General features: G+C 35.8%; 2 protein-coding genes and 1 long non-coding RNA gene across 6 annotated transcripts in view; 1 reads left to right on the forward strand and 2 right to left on the reverse strand.

The window, feature by feature from the left end:
* Positions 1-24,538, reverse strand: part of LOC127862889 (uncharacterized) — a 29,938-nt gene extending 5,400 nt beyond the window's left edge. Inside the window, exons 1-8 of one of the 4 annotated variants that reach the window (XM_052402154.1) lie at positions 24,520-24,538; positions 24,041-24,121; positions 19,383-19,440; positions 18,691-18,869; positions 17,989-18,070; positions 14,280-14,481; positions 2,969-3,036; positions 938-1,014 (exon numbers count right to left, since the gene is read on the reverse strand). In XM_052402154.1, the coding sequence (XP_052258114.1) occupies positions 938-1,014; positions 2,969-3,036; positions 14,280-14,481; positions 17,989-18,070; positions 18,691-18,869; positions 19,383-19,440; positions 24,041-24,106 (732 nt within the window). In that variant the 5' untranslated portion in view covers positions 24,107-24,121; positions 24,520-24,538. Of the gene's footprint in view, positions 1-937; positions 1,015-2,968; positions 3,037-14,279; positions 14,482-17,988; positions 18,071-18,690; positions 18,870-19,382; positions 19,441-24,040; positions 24,267-24,328; positions 24,478-24,519 lie in introns of those variants that run through there. The other 3 variants (XM_052402152.1, XM_052402153.1, XM_052402151.1) reach the window with 3 other exon arrangements.
* LOC127862890 (UDP-sugar transporter sqv-7-like) overlaps positions 1-25,702 on the forward strand; it is a 123,740-nt gene that overhangs the window by 42,581 nt on the left and 55,457 nt on the right. The window lies entirely within an intron of this gene.
* On the reverse strand, positions 8,641-9,626 carry LOC127862895 (uncharacterized). Its single transcript, XR_008040843.1, has 3 exons — positions 9,494-9,626; positions 9,087-9,412; positions 8,641-8,760 (listed from the first exon to the last, which is right to left on the reverse strand). It is a non-coding gene; the product is annotated as an uncharacterized LOC127862895 (long non-coding RNA).

Consider the following 25,702-nt stretch of genomic DNA (forward strand, 5'->3'; position numbering starts at 1 on the left):
AAGTCCTATAAAACTTGTGACCCTGGCTTAGTCAGTTTTGACCCAAGGGCTATGATTTCTACAAACTTTGAAGAGGACCTACAATTGATGCTACCTAACAAGTCAGTTTAAGAACAAGATTTAAAAAGTTGTTCTCATATCAATCTTAGTAAAACTGGTTACATCCAGGGCTCAGACAATTTTTATCCCAGGGGCATAATTAAAACAAACTATGTAGAGGACAACATTATGACGTTAAATAGCAATTGTTTAAGCTCTGACAGTCTGGGTTTTTCAGTTTCAGAGATTTTGTATTTTTTAAACCTCCTTTTGAGCCCAATAACTTTACTAATCCACGAACCAACATGATTTAAACAATTGTCATAGAGGACAACCGAAGCAACATTCATGTGAAATTCAGTCAAATTCTGCCCATTGCTCAGGATGTCTTTGAAGAAATACACAGACACACTGAATGACGCATGCAAGCAAAGACAGACATCATGGTATCCATATAACTCACAATGAACACCTTGTGCTCTGTTAAGCTACAAATGATAAGAATTCATAAGAAAAGTTCTAAATGCTCTAAAGTTGTAAATTAACTATATTTTGTATCTTTACATTGAGAAATGTAAAATGTCATTTTTTTGCAAAGTGTTGAAAGGTATTTTTACAATTGAGCCTTTTTCTGGCAAAACTGGGCTTTATGAATGTGCGTAAAGTGTTGTCCCAGATAAGTCTGTGCAGTCCACACATGCTAATCAGGGACAACACTTTCTATCTAAACTAGACTTTCTTTAAGAAGAGACTTCCTTGAAAAATGAAAAATACCATAAAAGCAGAAAAAATTCGTCCCTAATTAGCCAGTGCAGACTGCACAGGCTTATCTGGGAAAACACATGCATTTAGCCCAAAGTTCAATTGTGCCATAGAGAGTACAAAAAAAGTAACGCACACGGTCCAATGTGTCTTGTCGTCTCTCCACCTCACGATGTCCACTCAACTGACTGGCCAGCTCCAGCTCAAGTTTAGCTGCAAAAATCGAGGAATTCTGTAAGTTTGCAATTGGTCAAATGTGTAATAGAAATACATGTACATGCTTTTGTGATCGCCTTTTGTCTGTCGTGCCTCGTCCGTTGTGTGTCGTGCGTCGTCAACATTTTGCCTGGTGAACACTCTAGAGGCCACATTTATTGTCTGATCTTCATGAAATTTGGTCAGAACATTTGTCCCATTGATACCTCGACTGAGTTCGAAACTGGGTATTGCTGGGTCAAAAACTAGGTCACTAGGTCAAAAAAACAACAACTTGTGAACACTGTAGAAATCACATTTGATGCCCAATCTTCATGTAACTTTGTCAAAATGTTTGTCTAAATGATATGTTGGTTGAGTTCTAAAATGGTTCCGGTCCGTTGAAAAACATGGCCGCCTGGGGGGCGGGGCAGTATTCCTTATATGGCTATAGAGAAACCTTGTGAACACTTGAGACATCACAATTTTTGCCCAAGCATCATGAAACTTGGTCAAAACATTGGTTTCATTGATATCTCGAAAACGGTCCAGATCGGTGAAAAAACATGGCCGCCAGGGGGCGGGGCAGTTTTCCTTGTATGGCTTTAGTAAAACCTTGTAAACACTCTAGAGGCCACATTTATTGTCCAATCTTCATGAAATTTGGTCAGAAGATTGGTCTGTATGATATCTTGGATGAGTTCAAAAATGGTTATGTTTGCTTGAAAAACATGGCTGCCAAGGGGCAGGGCATTTTTCCTAATATTGCTATATAATTATGGCTATAGTAAAACCTTGTAAACACTCTAGAGGTCACAAATTCATGTCCAATCTTCATGAAACTTGGTCAAAAGATTGGTCTCAATGATATCTTGGATGAGTTCGAAAATGGTTACGTTTCCTTGAAAAACATGGCTGCCAAGGGGCAGGGCATTTTTCCTTATATTGCTATATATGGCTATGGTAAAATCTTGTTAACACTCTAGAGGCCACATTTATTGTCTGATCTTCATTAAACTTGGTCAGAAGATTCATCCCAATAATATCTTGGACGAGTTTAAAAATGATGCCGGTTGGTTTAAAAAATTGCCGCCAGGGGGCGGGGCATTTTTTCTTATATGGCTATAAAAAAACTTGTTAACACTTTAGAGGCCACATTTATTTTCCGATCTTCATGAAACTTGGTCAGAAGATTTGTCCTAATGACATCTTGGATGATTTCGAATATTGTTTTGGTTGCTTAAAAAACAGGGGGCGGGGCATTTTTCCTTATATGGCTATATATGGCTTTAGTAAAACCTTGTTAACACTCTAGAGGCCACATTTATTGTCCAATCTTCATGAAATTTGGACAGAAGATTGGTCTCAATGATATTTTCGATGAGTTCGAAAATAATTACGTTTGCTTGAAAAACATGGCTTCCAAGGGGCATTTTTCCTTATATGGCTACGGTAAAATCTTGTTAACACTCTTGAAGCCACATTTACTGTCCGATCTTCATGAAACTTGGTCAGAAGATTCATCCCGATAATATCTTGGAAGAGTTTTAAAATGATGCCGGTTGGTTGAAAAACATGGCTGCCAGGGGCGGGGCATTTTTCCTTATATGGCTATAGTAAAACCTTGTTTACACTCTAGAGGCCACATTAATTTTCCGATCTTCATGAAACTTGGTCAGAAGGTTTGTCCCAATAATATCTTGTTATCTCAGGTGAGCGAGTTTGGTCCTTTTAGGCCCTCTTGTTGTTATGTAATATAATTATTTGAGGTATGGCACATGAAGAACATTTTTACCAATTTGGTTATATTGGTAACATATGAGATATTTGACACACACAGAAAACATGTTAGTGGCAATAATGTTACAACCAAATCAAAGTATTAGACAATAACATGTATTTTACCTGCTATTTGTTAATTTTACTTACATCTCTATAAAAGAAAACATTAAAAATCATAAGCTCTACATACCAACTCTGGAGCGAAGAATTTCAACATCGCGTCTAAAACTTTCCAACTCATCTCTGAATGCATGTTTACTGAAAGAATATCACAGCAGTAATAGGAAAGTCAAACTTTTAATAGCACATGACACAAGTATATATTAAGTTGATTAATGTTGGCACTTGTGAGAAAGTCATATTTTGGGGAATATTGTATGTAATTTAAAGATTATCTATAATATTTTACCCAAAACTGCAACACAACTTAGATAATCAACATATTTGGAATGTAAATTGGCACTTTCAGCCCTATAATTAACACTGCTTTGAAATCATATTTATTAAATTAAAATATAGCTTTAATTCACATAGAGATATCCAATTTGACAAAAAACGATGATTGTAAAAATACAAATAAATTACAATTCAAAAGTGTTTTCATTGATTTTTGTTCCCATAAATTTTTGTGGACTGTTTAAAATCTGGCATATTCTTTGGATCTTAAAATGTGGATTTCTATTTTTTGCATAAAACCTTAAAATGCAATGTGTTTCCTCTAACCTTACATTGTAACATAAGCTTAAACAACAATTTGTCAATTACCAACAGGGTCTGATTCTTATAGTTGAATATTGTGATAACGTGGTCCCTAAACCCTAGTTTACATCAAAATAGCCAGATTATCAGTAGTTGCAATATACTGGGATTGCAAAAAACTGTTCTAGAAGTGGTACCATTTTTTTCTTGTGTAATTTAAATCCAAACAACAGTGCTATTTACAGCAGTTTGACACAAACTTCAGTTAAGGGCTTCATGATAAACAAGTAATAAACTATTAATTTATGTGCTAACAATATATAAAGCAATATGTATCTTTGAGATATTCTGTCTGTTTATTATATTTGTTTGAGCAGAAATGATCAAATTATTATCAAAAGAAGACAAACAGAATTTAAGTCAACAAGAGCTGTCACCATAGGATGACTTATGCCCCCTATAAACGCTTGGTAGAAGTCATGAGCTTTTTTCTAAACCTAAACGCAGACCCTAAGTTCAAGGTCAAGGTCACAGGGTCAAAATTTGTGTGCGTATGGAAAGGCCTTGTCCATATACACATGCATGCCAAATATGAAATTGCTATCTGAAGCGACATAGAAGTTATGAGCGTTTTTCGAAATCTAAACGCAAAGTGTGACGGACAGACGTCCGGACAGTCCAATCACTATATGCCCTCCTTCGGGGGCATAAACATGTCTTAGAATATCAAAATAAATCAGAAAGCCACATAAACTAGAGAGCGGACACCATGCTAAATCCTTGAAATGCACTAAGTGACCCTGTGACCTAGTTTTTGACCCGGCATGACCCATATTTGAACTTGACCTAGATATAGTCTAGATACAACTTCTGACCAATTTTGGTAAAGATCGGATGAAAACTATTTGAATTAGAGAGCGGACACGAAAAGTGTGACAGACTGACAGACAGACTGACAGTGCGAAAACTATATACCCCCTTTTACTTCGAAAGGGGGCATAAACATTTACAGAGTAATATTGCAAGATAATAACTTCAATCTGTATTCTCATTGTAACTTCATATTTTTTCATCCACGTGTTCAACAAGACAAAGAATTCAGAAATGATCTTTTGTCAAACAATTGAATTCGTTGATTAGCCGACCCACGAAAATCAGCGAAAAATAAGTGTCTGATGAATTCTACGTGTTTTACAGTAATTGTTTGTATTTTTTGTACCAAATTTCCTAAAGGACAAAACATAAAAAGTTTAAGAAAAAACACAACAGTACAAATACCACTGATTACCATGGGTCCAAATGACACAGATGACCCTACTAGACTTCACTGAACACAGAAACAAATTTTTCCAGCCACAGATAATGTGAAAAAGTTATACAGCATGTATGTACCTGTCCTTTTAAACTGTTCTACACATAAATCCAATTTCACATATGTGAATCTGGCCTTTTAAAAAGTGCATCAATTGGTGCATTTAACATGGCATTGAAATGACAAAGTTATTGGCAATATAAGAAATATGCCCAAACTTCAAGTGACCTCTGTTACCCTGACCTTAAAGCGAGAGACTCGGGAATTACTTTGTACAAAACAAGTTGTTTTGATATCATGAGTCGCGTTCTGAGAAAATTTGGCCTAATGCATGTGCCTAAAGTGTCGTCCCAGATTAGCCTGTGCAGTCCGCACAGGCTAATCAGAATAACACTTTCCGCCTAAACAAGATTTTTGGTAAGAAGGGACTTCCTTTTAACAAAAAATATCATAACAGCGGAAAAAGTTGTCCCAGATTAGCCTGTGCAGTGATAATCACTTGTACCAATTTTTTTCAAAGTCCCATCATTCACAACATAGTTAGGGATCGAACATGAGTATGTCAATTTACACATCTAAGGAATATGCAAAATCTTCAAATGTCCATTGTGATCTTGACCTTTAAGCAAGCAACAAGGTTGCAGAACATCACCAACGTTGTCTTGATATCATGATCATTCATGAAAATTTATTTTGAAATCCAATCATGCACATCAAAGTTCTTGGCCGTACACCAACATGTAGGTTCACTAAATATATTAAAAGAACATTCAAGTGTCCCCTGTCACCTTGATTTTGAAGCGAGAAATGTGTTGTTTGCACACATGGTTTGATATAATGGTCATTTACAACAATTTATTTCGAATGTCCTTAATGCGTTACAAAGTTATTAGCTAGACAGGCCCGCTAGACAGACCCGCTAGACACACATGTAATTTGAGTATATACATAAAAGAATGTAAACAAGAGGGCCAAGATGGCCCTAGTTCGCTCACCTGAGAGGAGTCGGTTCATTTAATCTTTACCTAATGTCAAACTTGACCTAGATATTGTCCAGATAAACATTCTGGTCAAATTTCATCATTATTTCATCTGCGAGTCATGATCAATGTACTTATGAAGTTTCATGATCCTAGGTGCAAGCATTCTTGAGTTTGACAGCCATTGTGTGAATACGTTTTTTGGCACTGTGACCTTGACCTAGTGACCTGATAATCAATAGGAGTCATCTGCGGTCATGAACAATATATATGAAGTTTCATGAACCTAGGCATAAGCGTACTTGAGTAATCATCCAGAAACCATTTTACTATTCCAGTTCACGGTGACCTTGACCTTTGACCTAGTGACCTGAAAACCAATAGGGGTCATCTTCGAGTCATGATCAATGTTCCTATGAAGTTTCATGATCCTAGGCATAAGCGTTCTTGAGTTATCTGGAAACCATTTTACTATTTCTGGTCACCTTGACCTTTGACCTAGTGACCTGAAAATCAATAGGGGTCATCTACAAGTCATGATCAATGTACCTATGAAGTTTCATGATCCTAGACCTAAGCGTTCTTGAGTTATCATCCAGAAACCATATTACTATTTTGGGTCATCGTGACCTTGACCTTTGACCTAGTGACCTGAAAATCAATAGGGATTATCTGTGAGTCATGATCAATGTATCTATGAAGTTTCATGATCCTAGGCATAAGCGTTCTTGAGTTATCATTCGGAAACCATTTTACTGCTTTGGGTCACCGTGACCTTGACCTTTGACCTAGTGACCTGAAAATCAATAGGGGTCATCTGCAAGTCATGATCAATGTATCTATGGAGTTTCATGATCCTAGGCATAAGCGTTCTTGAGTTATCATCCAGAAACCATTTTACTATTTCGGATCATCGTGACCTTGACCTTTGACCTAGTGACCTGAAAATCAATAGGGGTCATCTGCAAGTCATGATCAACGTACCTATGAAGTTTCATGATCCTTGGCATAAGCCCTCTTGATTTATCATCCGGAAACCATCTGGTGGACGGATGGACCGACATCAGCAAAACAATATACCCCCTCTTCTTCGAAAGGGGGGGGGGCATAATGAGACAACTGCCCCACTCCCAGCAGCCATGTTATTCAACTGACCGGAACCATTTTTTAACTCAACTCTCGCATCAAGGAAACAAATGTTCTGAGCAAATTTCATGAAAATTGGGCCAAAAATGTGACTTCTACTGTGTTCACATGTTTTCACTATATACATATAGAGAAAAATGCCCCGCCCACTGGCGGCCATGTTTTTTTCACCGATCACGACCTTTTTTAAAACTCGTCGAGATATCAATAAAAACAATGTTTTGACCACCTTTCATGATGATTGGCCAAAAATTGTGTCTTCTTGAGTGTTTACAAGGTTTCTCTATAGCCAAATAGGGAAAACTGCCACTATATACATATAGCGAAAAATGCCCCGCCAACTGGCGGCCATGTTTTTTCACCGATCTCTATCATTTTCGATCTCGTCTGAGACATCATTTGAACCAATTTTTTGACCAACTTTCATGATGATTGGGCAAAAATTGTGACTTCTAGAGTGTTTACAAGGTTTCTCTATAGCCAAATAAGGAAAACTGCCCCGCCCACTGGCGGCCATGTTTTTCAACGGATCGGAACCACTTTTAAACTCAAACAAGCTATCATTAAGACAAACATTTTGACAAAGTTACATGAAGATTGGGCATGAAATGTGACTTCTAGAGTGTTTACAAGATTTTTCTTTTTTTTGACCTAGTGACCTAGTTTTTGACTCGGCATAACCCAGTTTCGAACTCTGCCTAGATTTCATTGGGACAAAGCTTCTGACCAAGTTTCATGAAGATGGGACAAGAAATGTGGCCTCTAGAGTGTTTATGAGCAAATGTTAACGGACGGACGGATGGACGGACATACAACGGACAAAGACCGGTCACTAAAGCTCACCTGAGCAATCAGGTGAGCTAAAAAGATCATAGTGTCCACTGTGATCTAAACCATAAAACGATAATTATCATAACTCCATTGGTCATAACTAAGATATGATAACTCAAACATGAACATTAATTAAATACATATACGCAACAACACGTGGTCTTGATCATCTATACATGTATTGATCATTTGTTCTGATCTATTTTGAATTCTGATCATGTACTATATAGTTACGAGATGTACCCAAACGCACATGCACAAACTGACCGTGGAATCACTATATGACATTGTGCCATTATCATGGCAAAGGCAAAAAAAAGCTAAAAGAGGTACTTCTATCATCATACAACATCCACCATGTGCTATCTTAACTAGGCAACTGGTATTTGTGTCTTGTTAATGTGAAGGGTGGCAAATTGTTGCTAATTACTAGAATTACACAATACTTTTTACACTATGGCAAATCTTAACACCCACAACCCAAGAGTTTACATCTGCAGACACACTAATTTAAATACCAATTATTCTTCATGTATTGTACCTGGTTGACGAATTGGTTTCAAATGATAATAATGTGAAAGCTTCAAAACTAATTGCCATCTCCCACCAATATATTTTCAAATGTTAACATGTACATGTCAGATCTACAGGAACAAGGTGTGTGGGGCAGGGGTGAATAGCTGGCTTTGGATTCAATTTGGAGAAATTTAGGTGAAGGTCCCTGTTGCTATAGATAGGACACTAGTTTTGACTATTTTTCATTGAGACTATTGTGCCTGAATTACGTGCCATGGTTGCTGACAATCAGACCTAGCTTGAGATTGCATTTGTGGACCAGTCCCACTCAGACCTAGCTTGGATTGCATTTTGTGGACCAGTCACACTCAGACCTAGCTTGGATTGCATTTGTGGGCAAGTGCTGACACTCGATCATTACTAGCTTGGATTACATATGTGGACCAGTCACACTCAGACCTAGCTTGGATTACATTTGTGAACCAGTCACACTCATACCTAGCTTGGAATGCATTTGTGAGCAAGTGCTGATACTCATTACTAGCTTGGATTACATTTGTGGACCAGTCATACTCAGGCCTAGCTTGGATTGCATTTATGGACCAGTCACACTCAGACCAAGCTTGGGATTGCATTTGTGGGCCAGTGCTGACACTCAGACCTAGCTTGAATTGCATTTATGGACCAGTCACACTCAGACCAAGATTGGGATTGCATTTTTGGGCCAGTGCTGACACTCATACCTAGCTTGGATTGCATTTGTAGGCAAGTGCTGACACTCATTACTAGCTTGGATTACATTTGTGGACCAGTCACACTCAGACCTAGCTTGGATTGCATTTGTGGGCAAGTGCTGACACTCATTACTAGCTTGGATTACATTTGTGGACCAGTCACACTCAGACCTAGCTTGGATTACTTTTGTGGACCAGTCACACTCAGACCAAGCTTGGGATTGCATTTGTGGGCCAGTGCTGACACTCAGACCTAGCTTGGATTGCATCTATGGACCAGTCACACTCAGACCAAGCTTGGGATTGCATTTGTGGGCCAGTGCTGACACTCATACCTAGCTTGGATTGCATTTGTGGGCAAGTGCTGACACTCATTACTAGCTTGGATTACATTTGTGGACCAGTCACACTCAGACCTAGCTTGGATTGCATTTGTGGGCAAGTGCTGACACTCATTACTAGCTTGGATTACATTTGTGGACCAGTCACACTAAGACCTAGCTTGGATTGCATTTGTGGGCAAGTGCTGACACTCATTACTAGCTTGGATTACATTTGTGGACCAGTCCCGCTCAGACCTAGCTTGGATTGCATTTGTGGACCAGTCACACTCAGACCAAGCTTGGGATTGCATTTGTGGGTCAGTCACACTCATACCTAGCTTGAGATTGCATTTGTGGACCAGTGCTGACACTCATACCTAGCTTGGATTGCATTTGTGGGCAAGTGCTGACACTCATACCTAGCTTGGATTGCATTTGTGGACCAGTCACACTCAGACCTAGCTTGGATTGCATTTGTGGACCAGTCACACTCAGGCCTAGCTTGGATTGCATTTGTGGGCCAGTCACACTCAGACCTAGCTTGGGATTGCATTTATGGGCCAGTGCTGAAACTCAGACCTAGCTTGGATTGCATTTGTGGACCAGTTACACTCAGACCTAGCTTGAGATTGCATTTGTTGACCAGTGCTGACACTCAGACCTAGCTTTGGATTGCATTTGTGGGCCAGTGCTGACACTCAGACCTAGCTTGGATTGCATTTGTGGACCAGTCACACTCACATCTAGCTTGGGCTTGCATTTGTGGGCCAGTGCTGACACTCAGACCTAGCTTGGATTGCATTTGTGGACCAGTCACACTCAGACCTAGCTTGGGCTTGCATTTGTGGGCCAGTGCTGATACTCAGACCTAGCTTGGATTCCATTTGTGGACCAGTCATACTCAGACCTAGCTTTGGATTGCATTTGTGGGCCAGTGCTGACACTCAGACCTAGCTTGGATTGCATTTATGGACCAGTTACACTTGGATTCCCAAGCTAGGTCTGAGTGTCAGCAACCAAGGCCACATAATTTATGCCTAATTGCCCCAATGAAAAATAGTCAAAACCAGTGTCCTATCTATAGTTACAGCAACCTTGGCCTGAATCTCTTCAAATGGAATCCAAAGCCAGCTTTACATGTAAGATACTTTTACAAAGAATTCATCATTATACCTCCATCCAAACTCAAGACATAAGATCAGCCAAAAACTGTTTTTCTACTTGTTTTAGCAAGCATTACCTTGACCTTTATCCAAGCAGCCCATATGCAATACAAAGTTAGGTCTACATATAAGCAAACTTACTTACTGAATCTGAGAGCAATATCTCTATCCAAACTCTAATCATTGAGCAGAAACATTTGTTACTTTTTTAGTTAGTGACCTTGTCATTAAACTGCATGACTCGCCCAAAATATAATCAATAGCTAGGTATGCAAGTAAGATGCCCACAAACACAATTTCCCTATAACACTTTGTTCCAAAGTTATTGAGCTGATATTAAGTTTGTCTAGTTACAGTGACCATGACCTTCACCTAACAAGCTCATAATGCAATCCCAAGCTAGTCTCCATGTATGGTAAATATACACAAAATTTGAATGCAATATCCAAACAAAACTAATTGAGCAGAAACCAATACTCTATTTAAAGCAACAGACACATTAGCCTGATGAGCAAAAAATTCCATGCCAAGCTAGGTCTCTATTCAAGCTTTCTATATCTATAGTTTCATCAAGATTGGTAAATGCAAACTTAAGATATTGACTGGAAAACATCAACAGGCGAAAATTAATTTTGAAAATTTGAAATCAAGTAAGAGCCATATTAAAGTAGAGTTTCAGGTGAACAGGCTGGCAATAAAACTTGGTCGATTAATTAAGCCAACTAACATAGTTTTCAAGACGGAAGAGGATATGATTACTTCAATATGACTTGAAAAATGTCATGGTTTATTTGGCCATTTTTTATAACTCAAGGACCATTGTTTTATGATGATTCCATTTAATCCGAGTATTAAGTGGACATTTATCTCCTACACACCAAACGACTGCTGCGAGTGTTCCCATATGATAACTTTTTTAAATGGGCGACTTAAAATGAAGGATTTTATTAGAGGAAAGAATATTAATGAATATTTTGTAGTCATCCACCAATGTGTACCTATGTGAAAATATATACATGTACCATAATGAGTAACAACAGTACTATATTACCAAATATATACATGTACCATAATGAGTAACAACAGTACTATATTCTATGTTACCTCTATGTCCACCTAACATGTCTACTCCTTAACTAGTAATGAAACATGAAAGATCATTATAAACATTTACTTGAACAGTTGCTTTAGCTGAAAAACAAAATATGAATGATACTGAAAAAAACTGTGCATGTATATAAGTATTACCAGGGAAAATAAAAATGTTGTTTTTTTTCAACTTCCCTTTTCAGAAATATTCACAGTTAGATGAATATCAAAACATATCATTGTAAACCAACACATGCTTTCGCTGTCAGTTTACTTATCAAAATGTACACATCAATTAAAACAATACAAGTTAAGTAAACATCAATTAAAACAATACAATTAAAGTAAATTATCTTTTTGAATTTTTAAAAACACTGTTAACCACACAGATAAGCAGAGCCAATTATTCATAGAAGGAACATCAATCACGGAAGTTTTTATTTTCTTGATAGAGATTATTTCACCATTATTTCATGGCCAATAATTATAAACAAGGATCATATTTTTTTCGGTTTTGTCTGTCCTAGACCAAGACCTATTGAAAATCAGAAAGTCGGTCCGATTCTGTTTGCTAAAATTCCCATGCCTTGAAATCGATTACACAGTGCACATGCTAACACACCCTAATGACATTCTTATCTCGATTAGGTGTGATAAACCATTAGCTGCAGTCTTTAAACCGGCCAGGACCAGTTTATTGCACGTCAGACCAAGAATAAAAAACTTGCGAACAACGGACTAAAGACGTGTTTGAAATTAATGAGGGTGATACAAAACAATATGTTGCGATTGTAATGTATTGTTATCACTGTAAACTGTAATAATTTTAATAATATCTGAGAGGTAAAACACGATTCTAAGACGACACGTCAAAACATGCAAGAAACAAAGAAGAAAATCGTCTATGTGATATTCTGCAATAATCATGGGCGAACCTTATTCACTGAAAGCACGCGGTGTAACTAAACAAAACATGCCAATACATTTTCCACCAGCGCAATAATCCGGTAATATAATATGAATGAAAGTCGCGGATCTGATCGACAGAACAGCCGAAAGTTATCTTTATGGGCGAAACTTCACATAAAATAGTACACAAGAAAAAGTATATACATTGTATAAATCTTTAGTAAAAACAGTGTTAGAATCGAAATAATTTGTGTACTATATAGTTTGTTGTTGAATAACCCACGACCGGAAAACTTAGATGCATGGTTTCAAATCACTCATGCTTCGCACTTGTGATTTAATCCCTACACATCTAAACTATCAGCGGTGGGTTATTTGATACCTGAATTATTTCTTAATTATTTGGTTTTGTTATTGTCACTAGCCAACCTACGCACAGACATTTGTTTGGTTCAGTGCATGTTTGTAAGCTATTATCAAGTCGACAAGGATTTAAAACATCGGTATAAGGCTTACACAAATTAATAATATTGACAACAATGAAAAAAAGTCTGATAAAACAGCACACGTAACAACAATGAAATAGCAAATGAGAAAACTCGTATGTTCCGTTTAAAAAAAAATGCCTAAGGGAATTTTACTTGTACATTTATTATACCACCTTCATGAATGGCAAATCAATGGTATATATTTTAATGTAATTTGTCATGATTTCGGATATAAATTTTTGGATACTTTTTCCCCATTTATATCCAGACCGATTGATATTGCGGGAAAATATGATCCCTGATTATAAAGCATTGTTTTTGACATCAAAAACATAAACTTGCTTAACATTCTGATCATACAGAAAATGCCGGCTAAAAAATTAATGGGATGCAGTATTTAGTACATGGCTCAAGTAGTAGACTTTGATCATACATTTCTCTTGTATTTGATTCAGTCTCTGAGAAAACATGGCTTTATGAAATTGCGTAAAGTGTTTCAAGGAACACACTTTCCACCTTTATGGACATTCTAATTAACAAATTATCTCTCCTAAACAATAATCCAGTTTTGGCAGAAAGTGCAGTCCCTGATAAGCCTCTGCAAACTCACCCACTAACACTGAACACATGTGTGATTTTTTTTTATTTGAATACCTGCAGTAGAAAACGTGATGGAAATGTTTCATGTTTACCTTTATCACTGTTATTAGTAAAAAAAGGGAATGATTCTACTAAATTCTGGTAAGAGTAATGAAACTTGGTCAATGACCTCACACATTGACCCTTAACAATAAACATATGTGAAGTTTCAAAAGAATACCTGTAGAAAACAAGAGATGTGTTTGTCAGAAACACAATGCCCCCTATTGCGCCTCTTTGAAATAAAATTTCAATGTATCATTTGGCAGGTTTATAAATTATCTCCCTTTTAAAGCTTATTACTTCCCTTGGATTGTATTTTTTGACTTTTGACCTTGAAGGATGACCCAGACCTTTCACCACTCAAAATGTGCAGCTTCATGAGATATACATGCATACCAAATATCAAGTTGCTATCTTCAATATTGCAAACGTCATGGCCAATGTTTAAGTTTCGGACGGACGTACAGACAGACTGCCAGACAGTTCAACTGCTATATGCCACCCTTCTGGGGGCATAAAATTATCCATATGTAGATGTTGCATGTTTTTGTTAACATGAGCATTACGCCGATGCTGACTGACATTTTGGTGAGAAGTTAAGCTTTGACAATTCTGTGAATAGCAAAGCTTAAAATATCACTGTGGCTTTAGATACACCCATTTACATACATTTCGAGCACATCTCTATTCATGGCCAGCAACTGTGTATCAGAGAGCTGAGAGTTGCTTCCCTTGGCAGAGGTCATCTGAAGCTGGGACTGCAGTAGCTGCATCTCCCCTAGCAACTCGCGGCGCACCTGCTCCACCCTCCTCTCAACACTGGGGTCCGTGCGCCGCTCAGTAGCCCGCTCTGTCAGCTGGTAGATCTCATCTGAAGTGAACATCGAGTTGTTGTGTGTCTTTTTGGATTGTTCATCAGTATTTAAGTCATGTTATAGTACTCAGTTAACCTATTTGTGTTTCTTTCGTTAACCAGTACTTATGCACATACTTATGCACGGAACCAAAACTTGCCATTCTTGAATCAGAGTTGGTGCAGAATAGATATGTAATTATTAATAAAAAAATCATCAAATTATGTGGACTGTCTAGAAATGGAACCTGTGAGTGTAACAGCTTAGAATGCACATGAAAGGAAAAACTGTCAGTCGACTGGGAACAATGCCAGTAAATATGTACGAGGTCCAGTAAATTTTACTTGAATACTGGCTGACATTTTGGGGAAAACTCTTATCAACTTATTTGAGGTGTCCGCTTTAAATTAAAAAAAGACTGTAGTTGCAGTTACAAGATTAAAATATCTTATGGCCAGTAATGGATTTGTGACTTTTGAGACTATGATCAGTAAGACATACTAATTGGATTAATTTTCATTTATAAGGATTTCTCGAAGAAATTAAACCACAATGTTGCAGAACCAAGATGTTAATAGTAGGGATGCAAGAGGTTACAAAAATCATTATCTGGTTAACCTTTTACTGTAACCGGTTATTAACCGGTTAACCAAAACACCTTAAGTAGTTGAAATGATTTAGAGTACGTAAAAAATGTCATACCGCTCGAACCGCTCTGTAGAAACAAAAGTATTTTCAAATTTGAAATTGCTTGAGTTGATAACATGCCAGTTTCGTAATCAAATGCATTATACAATTTATTTTAATAATTTTGTAAATGTATGCTATATTTTTTATTTATTTTTCCTGCGTAAATAAATAGGACTAAAAAATTATTAAAAGAACTACACAATGTTTATTTTCATGTGTTTTAAACTTAGTTTTGGTTGGGGCCGCTAATATTATGTTCGCATCGTATCGCTCACAAAAATGGTGTGTTCCTTTGTTCATTCTGTTTTAATTTTTGGAACTCAAATTGGCTAAATACATAAATGATTTTTCCCTTTCAATTCGACGTCAAGTGGGTCATGTGTGTTCAACGAATCCGCAACTCTTCATATTTGATAATTGCATATTTTGTTGTTTGCATTTTAGCGTTTGTAGCCGAAGTAGTATCGTTTGATTTTCATTATTTAATAAAAAAATGTGAGTAAAATAAAGGACACGAATGCAAATTAAATTAATTTTGAATGAAATGCAAGTTGAATATTTAATATAATCAGTATATTTATTAAATAGCGAGGTAACTAAGTATTATGATCTCAAATACTGATAGTTACGTATGTTTGTTAACGTGCCATAGCTCGCAAATTTTACGCAATTACACAAATACTAAATTTAACAGTCTTATTTTTCAAATATTTTTTAATGATGTTTAATTATAAAATTAGTAAAAAATTTGCTTTCTTAAATAAAACTTGCATCGGACGGTAATGGTAGAATCGTTGGACGTAAATTATCATTATGATATTAATTTTTGATAAACAAACACGACATTAACTTGTCAAGATTTAACTACAAATGCAATTCTTGATAAAATTGTTACTTATAAACTCTGTATTTTCGCGAGCAATCAGTATTGGAAGTTTATCTTTTACTAAATATATTATGGCTTTGTTATATTGCCCTTATTGTATATTTTGTATACTTGGGTGAAAATAAACGTTTTGTTCTGTTCTGTTCTGATATTGGTTAACAAAACATCAAAATAAGCCGTCTAATGTATGGCGAGTTTAATAAACATGTCAATTACGTCTTCGCTAATAGCTCCCACTCACCGCAGTTCGCTAGTTAAATTTAAGCGAGTCAAAAAATCAATAGTGTCAGTTATCAAAACGTTCCCCCTTATCACAAAGGTATTGATTAATTGCTGTATTTAGTACTTTGATAGTTGACACATTAATTATTGCTGTCGATGCTTTGGCATGTTGTTCTAATTAGTCACCATCGCAAGATGGAAGTATGTCACGCGACAAAAGTACAATCGTACAAATTATTCCATGAAAAAAAGCCTATCAAATATTTTTTCCAGGTTAACCTCTTCCAGGAAATATAACCGGTTAACTGGTCGTTTTGGTAGGTTAACCGGTTAATCTCTTGCATCCCTCGTTAATAATTATAACCACACATCAGATCAACAAAAAGATGTTTATTTGCTGGTAATAACATTTGAACATTATCCTGAACCTAAAATTGTTTTAAAAAAGCATTGAAAATGAGTTCTATATTTTATATTTTACTTTGCTGCTCTGAAAATATGGATGTTTGTTCTGTTTTTTGGGGTTGTTTTACAACAATAATTTTGCTGAAATGGTTTCTAAATAAAGTAATTTTACACTATTTTTAAATTGGTTTTAAAGAATAAGTACTACCCAAATTTGATTATTTTTTTTGCGTCTTTATGTCATTTTAAACTAAAATTGTATTACTCAAGGGAACGTAGAAGTTTTGCCCAAATTTCAATTTTGAAGCCTTGTAAAATATACACTGCAACTCCAATATATCGCGGTTGAAGGGGTCCAAAGATCGCGAACGTGATATATCCGGCGCGTGATATAAATTGTAAGTTTATGTATGCATGTATATGTATACATTAGCATCATTATGCAATCTCAAAACACGCTATTTACCAACCTTATTCAAGTTTGTGTTATATCCATATGTCATTAATTGGTATAACACAAAACATTATTCCATGCGAGTATTTTCAAATGCGTATAATTAAATTTTTAATCCGAAAAACATTGCCGAGTTTTATTGTTCAAGAAAGCATGCACAAATTAGACCCATGTACAAAATTACGTCATTCATTTCTCATGAAAAGCATGCACAGCATGGGGTTTAATATTAGAGCATTGTGACTAACTGATCTATATTGTATACTGTATCTAACGCACACAGATTGGTGAGATAGGTCAGTATTGCCTTGAGACATTTACTGTTATAATTGTGTACACCTTCATGTGTGCACTGGTGCGTTTCGGCAGTTCAAAGCAAATTCAATAGAGAATTGTAACACCCGAAATGACCTGTCATGTTTGACAATGGGTCTTTTGTTTATCGCAGTACACAGGTGTTAATGTGATGTACAATATAAGCAAACAATCTGGTTAAAACTGGATTATGACTGTTGGATTAAAGTTGGTGAAAAAAAGGGAAAAATACTTGCTTGAAACGGATTTTAATGCATCATATTCTCAGATAAAAACATTTTATTTAAGGATTATGCTCGTCAGATTTTTGGGAGCCATAGCCGATTCGCGATATATTGGACAGCGCGATATAACGGACCGTGATATATTGGAGTTGCAGTGTATATATATATACATAATAACCTTTCTTTCATTCAGGAAAATCATGTTTACAATCAATATACATGTCAAAAATGAATAAAGGTGTGTGTTTCTTCTTAAGTACTTAAATGACTAGTACATGAGTAGTAACGATGTGATTATAATCCCAACATTTTTAGTATGAGAACCTACTCCTTAGGTCTCTAATCTGTTCCTGGTAGTTATGTCTGTCAGTCTCCAGACGATGCACCAAACCTCGCAAGTGGTCAATAGACTGAAATGCAAATGGCAGCATAATTAGCAACAGATTGCAACAGGGATGCAGTGGTGTAGTGGAAAAGTGGACATGGTGTCTGCCTTGGGACTGTAAGGTCATGGCTTTAATACCCAGCATTATCATAATCTTTACTGCAACACCAAGTACTGATTTTGCCAGGAGATTTACTTAAATGACTCTTTAAGCCTAAGGTTTTCAATCAATTTAAGCTTTAATATATTGTGTTCAACCAATATCAACAAAAACCTTTTAACATGAACCAAAACTTGTGATTAACATGAATGGATAAAACACTGTAGTAATAGCGCTAGTGTTTGTTACTTCGTCTTAAGAAATTTTACCACTAAAACTAAAAGTTATTTGACAGTTGGGTAATTTATTCATTTTCCACTATAAAACAAATGGCGATATTTTATCTTCATTTATTCTCAGAAAGGACAATTGAATATGTTGGTATTTTCTTTACTTATATATTGCTTTTGGGAACCATGCTGACACAATTGACATTACAACTTAAAAGATGTTCTTTTAATTTTAAAAATATCCAAAATTCTACCGTATAATATGTCTCTCTTTGAGAAAGAAAGAGGTATGTGTCATACTGTCCTAGAACTTACTGCATTTTGTTGTTCAATCTTCTCTAAAAGGGTCTGTGATGATGGATATGGCATGACCTGCTGAGCACTAGAGTAGAAATCAGTATGAATGGTGTGGTTTAGACTAGATGTTGGGTAGAGACTGGGTGACAATGATGGTATCTCTGACACTGACATGCTCCTCTTCATTGGAGTCGAATCTGCATCATAATACAAAAGTTACAACGGTGCCACATTTCAAGATGTCATAGACTTTGTTATATTGGGATCAATTAGATTAAACTCTCTTGTAATATAAAGCAAGCTCAAAATAAAACATATAGATAGTAATAGTTGTGGATTGATCAAAATAAAATAAAGCGTGCATAAAATAAAATTTAGTCTTCCATGTTGGGCAACTAGTCAATATACACTGACTTAAACAGGACATTCCAAACCCAAAATAACAAAATGTTTTGCACTTATTTCTGCATCAATGATATGCACAATAAATAATATCCATGCCCCTTTTTACAACTGTACATGTGTATTTATAGCAATACATTGCTTATCAAGAGTGCTGATAGAAAATTACTTATCCAAGGTTTGCATTTGTGAGAATTTAAAGAAATAAAGGGTGGGCCATACATCTATGGTTACAAAGGTACTTATCGTTAAATTTATTGGATTTTTTTATTCATTTAATAGAGAAACAATCATCAATAGATCCTTACAATGTGTTGGTGCCCAAGTGACATTCTTCATTCCAACAGATGAATCAAACTTGTTTCTCTGAAAAACTCATACTTTTGAAAATACAGTTTACACTATACAAAATGAGTTATTATTATCAAGAACAAAATAAATAATAATTATAATTAGCAAAAACATAATAAATATTAAAATACGGTTAAAAGGACAGTGAACAAATAATTAATAATCATCAAAATTATTAGTTTTGTATAACGGTAATATTAAATGTTAATGCAATAAAAAGCTCACCGTGATCTATAGAACTAATACTTAAACAACATAACTCTACAAGAGATGTGTTTGTCAGAAACACAATGCCCCCTATGCGCCGCTTTGAAGCCATATATTTGACCTTTGACCTTGAAAGATGACCTTGACCTTTCACCACTCAAAATGTGCAGCTCCATGAGATACGCATGCCAAATATGCAGTTGCTATCTTCAATATTGCAAAATTTGACCTTTGACCTTGAAGGATGACCTTGACTTTTCACCACTAATAAATGTGCAGCTCCATGAGATATGCATGCATTTTAAATATCTAGTTGCTATCTTCAATATTACAAAATTTGACCTTTGACCTTGAAGGATGACCTTGACCTTTCACCACTCAAAATGTTCAGCTCTAGGAGATACACATGCATGCCAAATATCAAGTTGCTATCTCAATAGTGAAAAAGTTATGGCCAATGTCAAAGTTTTCAGACGGGGAATATTTGACATTTGACCTAAAAGGATGACCTTGACCTTCACCTTTCACCACTCAAGATGTTCAGCTCCAAGAGATACACATGTATGCCAAATATCAAGTTACTATCTTCAATAGTGAAAAAGTTATGGCCAATGTTAAAGTTTTCAGACGGACGGACAGACGCCATATATTTGACATTTGACCTTAAAGGATGACCTTGACCTTCATATGAATGCATTCATGCTATTTAATTGTGGGATTCATGTTTAAATGGCTCCAACTATGAATGATAAAAAATGTCAACATTTTTTTAAGTGGCAAAACCTTTTTTGAGCCAGCAGGAAACATGCAATTCAAGTTTGTTGTATTAAATGCAAATGATTTTTTTCGGCGTAGCTGCATTAAGTCAGCTTTTCACCTTACCTGACCTTGATAAGTGTCCAATCAAATTCAAATAAAATGAATACACTTCATTTATTCCATTAGCTGATTTGAGTATACCACCAGAACATTGGAAACATATCCGCGTCTTTGTAACACTGTTTTACTGCATGAAACAATTTTATCTCTAATGAAAAGGCTTAATAGATAGAACAGTTTGACACCCAATTCTCGACATCAATGCAGTTTGTGCGTGCACCTTTTATTTTCAGAGGATTGCCAGGGCAAATGCGTTTATAATTAAAGGCTATGTTCTCAAATTTAGTACTTACTTCAATATTCCTGTCAACATGTTAACATGTAAAAGTATAAAGAGCAGTGGAAGCGAGGCCTGACTTTAATGCATTGCATTTCAACCCGCCAGGTATCGGGTCAATTCGCGGCCAGTGTGTGAATGTCAGAGTTTATATACAGGTCATCACCGGAGTTCGCGGCCAGTAAAAAAATCGTTATATAATAAAGACAATATTCGTGAACTAGGTGACCTGGAATTTTCTTTAGACCAGAAATATGTTAAATTAAGATATTCAGCAATATAATTATGGTATGTCAATAATAGATTCTTAATGTGTTTTCAACAATACAATAATAAATATTATTTTTGATTAATTTAACAATAATTATTCCACAATATTGACTAATGTATTAAGCATGAGTGCAATGATTCTCGATACTGCTAATAATCGACTCAAATAGCAATGCCCGACAAACCACTAAAACGGGTTTGTTCGAAGAACGCGCCTATAAATACGGATACTTCGCGTGAAGCCGGTTGACTCATATGTTTTCATTTGACTTCCATTCTTCTTTTGGTTTTCTGTTTTGTATCTATAGGTTTATGACCAGCAATATGTAATAATGTAAAATAAGCTACGAAAACTCCGCGTAACATCCCGTACTGCGTGTGATGCAGCTAAGAACTGCACAGAAAAAGACATTCGCCATCCTTGATCTCAATCATTGAACTATCAACGCCGTATATCTTTTTTAAAGATATTTCTTGTTTAAATACATTTAAAATAATAGCAGCGCCAGAGGTGACAATTTCAATTGACCACTTGTTTAGGCATGTCATTCTCAACCTTGATAAGCACACTTATTGTGTTCATCATTATAATCATCAGTGCTATTACCAGAGTATGTAAAATTAAGTTTTAATAATGAATTACTAACATAAATTAGGAATAATAACATATGCTCACTGCGACAATGCTATCTATCTATATCTGTTTACTGCCAACCCCTCTTTGAAGTATTATAGGCAGGGAAAAGGTGCGCGTCTGGAACATTAGTGAGAGTGAAAAGCAAAAGGGACCCAACAAGACTAAAAGCTTGAACTCTCCAAACAAATGGAGAGAAATCAAGTAGTTAAAAGAGTTGGGTGAAAGTGAGGGTTAAAAACATCATTTAAGAGACTAGTACTGCACATTTACCACTGCCCTCTTAAACTTCGCTAGATCCGGTAGGGTAGCGATTATCAGCTGAGAGCTTGTCATATAGTGTGATGCTGTGTGGGAAAAAGGAGTAATAGTGGAAGTGATCCTGTCTGTACCTTTTGTAGATACAGTGGGTGCATGTGTCTAGTGAAGCGAATTGGTGCTTGTATATATTGTGGCACAGGAACTTGAAAAAAAAAAATTCGTACTTATATATAAAATAAGAGTAAAGGTATCCAAGGATGATTTCACAGGTGTATTGAATAACACAATTCAACACCATAAAAGATCAAACAATGCACACATATGTTGTTGTGGTTGCCAGCAGCAAGCGTCCGTCTATGATAAATCACCTTTTATTTGATGAAAATCCACCAAGTATGTCCAAAACAGCTAAAAGTTTCACAAATATGACCCCAAAATCAACGTGTGTAATTCCGGACGTCCAGCTGTCAGTAACGAATGAAGGCGATTTTGGGTCTATTTTTCACAATAAAACAAGATCTTTGCTATAAACTCCACGTAATTTTTTCATTTACTAAATTTCCCTTCGAAATACATCGTTCTTTAGTAACGGCAGAGCAAAAATACACAGAAAAAGTAGAAAATACACCAATTTTATTATATATTAACAGTTCAAACAGTATACATGTTATTATCTTGTTGTTGATTGGTTGAATAAGTCGTAAATTATAGAACAAGTTTAACAAAATGATGGTCGTGAAAGTGAAAGTACGCTAAATGTGTTGTTTCTTCTGAATTTCCGACTTTTTACTGTTTACCGTGGGACTAGAGAACGCTGTAGTTGCAATAATTCAACTATCAGCTTTATAACCCAATGGTTAGCTGATAGTTGCAATGCGCCAGCTCTTGCCCATGGGTGCAAAATTTAATCAACAATGCAATGGTTAAGGAACACTGAAACTGCAAGATCTTATCAACGTTTACCTGTCTAAACCACAAACTCAAACGAATGGTACCATTAAAACAATAAATAATTGCTTTTTATTGACTTGGTTTAGCTTTTGTACGCTGTATCCGCCATATTGGAAAATTGACCCAATATTGGTTAGGTTGCAGTACACCAATATTTTGCACGTCGGGTTATGTGTTGGAGCCTACAAAGTCGATAACGATGTGTTATTTCGATACAGAATACACTGTTGCAAATTTTAACATAAAACATGTCAGCAAGGAAAGTGTGTTGAAACATTGCGTGTTTTTAAAGGGTGCATGCAAAGGATAACATCCGTACATTGCCATTCAGGTAAATTTAACATGTTTATGAAGTTTATTCATTATTTTCCTCAATTTGTCTCGAACGACGTCTGTTTAGTGAAGCGCATGGATTCTCTGCGCTGAACTGCACCCATGTTTATGAATGGGTGCATATGGAATGCCAGAGCCGCCATAGCAAAAATTATCAAAGGCTCTGGCAGTCCGTTTATATGGACTAGAGAACGTCGTAGTTTGAAGGCAAATTTAGTAAATGAAAAACGTTCGTGGACTTTATAGCAATGTTCTTAATTTATTGTGAAAAATCGACCGAAAATTGTCTTCATTCATAACTGACAGCTGGACGTCCGGAATTACACACGTTGATTCTGGGGTCATATTTGTATACTTCTAGCTGTTTTGGACATACTTGGTAGATTTTTATCAAATAAAAGGTGTTTTATCATAGATGGACGCTTCCTGCTGGCAACCACAACGACAAATGCGTGCATTGTTTGATCTTTTATGCTGTTGCATTGTGATATTCAATACACCTGTGAAATCATCGTTGGATACCTTTACTCTTATTATATATATATATAAGGACCAACAAATTTTTTTCAAGTACCTTTGTTTTGTGGGAGAGGCATGGCAACAAGGTTGTGATATATTTTGTAGAAGATGATGTGATTGCTGTCATTTCTACGATCTGCGATTGATCTCCAGCCTTAATATTGTACCATAGCCGAGACCCTGAAAAAGGCTTAAATAGCTTGTTGAAAGTTCCAACAACTTTTTGAACTTGCACATGGCAAAGAAGTTCAGTTAAAAGTTTACAAAAGGACAATATGGCATACCTTTACTCTTGAAAGGCTAGCTTTTGTGTCATTAAGGATAGAATTAAATTTCTTTTCCCAGTCCATTCTGTAAGGGGGGCACTGCAAAAATATATTATTCAAACGTCCTACCGCAACCAAAATTCGACGACGCCTAAATTCGACGATGTTCTATATGTATTGATTAAATGGATGATTATTGTCTTGGAATCATTTCAAAGTAATACAGCCGAGTTTTAAATTATTATTTTGTGCTATCAAACATTTCATTATTTCTTTCATTATTTGCTAAATATTGCTTCATATAACCGTTACATCGTCGAATTTGGGTCACACGGGGATATTGGACTATCTGTCATCGCGAATGTCAACAAAGGAAGTGGTTTTAGAAATCCAAACCATACACAATAATCATACTAAATAAATATCATTATTTATATTACATTATTATCAGATTATTATAATTTTACTCAATTCAATACCAATCACATTGCTAATACATTTATATTAAACAATTAATTTCAATCGTAGTTAAATTCCTTTTCAATTTTAATTTGTTTTATGTAGTTGATTTCATATCGTGAAGCTACCGAAGTGTACATGATTACAATACACTAAGTATTGCATACAATTTCTTTCATGAATGGATGTAGCGACATGAATATCCACTGCATCTACAAGAACAAAAGCGGTAATCTTCTCTCCTGACAATCTGCTCAACGTCGACATTGAAGTTGGATTTGCTGCACTTGGTTTAAAATTGATTTATTAGGATACATCGGAAAATGAGTCCATACGCCGATCCTGTGGTATTGTACTATTACGTGTCTGATTGTACTGCAAATACAAAAATGGATTTGGATGGATACGTCAAAGATACTATCAGTTTTTCTTGAAATTTGTTGGAAACACTGTGAGTTATTGGTCATACTGTTACACACTATGTTCTGATGAAATTAGTCTTCGTCTTTCCTAGCCGTGATTGCAACCCTAGGCCTTATAGTGGCGTAATCAGGATACTGATACTCTTTGCTCCTATTTGACAGACCGTAAGCAACAAATTAAAGTATGTGGCCACGTAAGCAACTGGGCAAATATAAAAAAGGCGTCCCACAAGGCTCGATACTCGGCCCCATTTTGTTTAATGTTTTTATCAATGATATTTTCTATTTTATTGAACATGGCACTCTGTACAACTATGCAGACGACAATACACTGTCTTTTATTACACCAGATTTTGATTTATTGATAAGTACTCTACAAAGTGAAAGTAAAATTCTTATTGACTGGTTTTCTTTTAATTGTATGAAAGCAAATCCTGACAAATTTCAGGCGCTAGCCGTTGGTAAAAAAAACACATGATAAAACTCCTAATTTTGAAATAGATAATAATATTATTTCTTGTGACGATGTTGTAAAATTGTTAGGTTTTGATATTGATTACAATCTATCGTTCAAATCTCACATCCAGAATTTATGTAAAAAAGCTGCTCAACAACTTAATGTTCTAAAGAGAATTGGTCGTAATCTGAATAAACTTAGTAGACTCACAATATTTCACACTTTCGTCTTGTCAAATTTTATTTTTTGTCTTCTGTCATGGCACTTCTGTACGAAGAGTAACACCCAGAAAATAGAGAAAATTCAAGAGAGAGCTTTGAGATTTGTTTATGATGATTATGC

The sequence above is a fragment of the Dreissena polymorpha genome, chromosome 16 (assembly GCF_020536995.1).
Source record: "Dreissena polymorpha isolate Duluth1 chromosome 16, UMN_Dpol_1.0, whole genome shotgun sequence".
Taxonomy (NCBI): Eukaryota; Metazoa; Mollusca; class Bivalvia; order Myida; family Dreissenidae; genus Dreissena; species Dreissena polymorpha.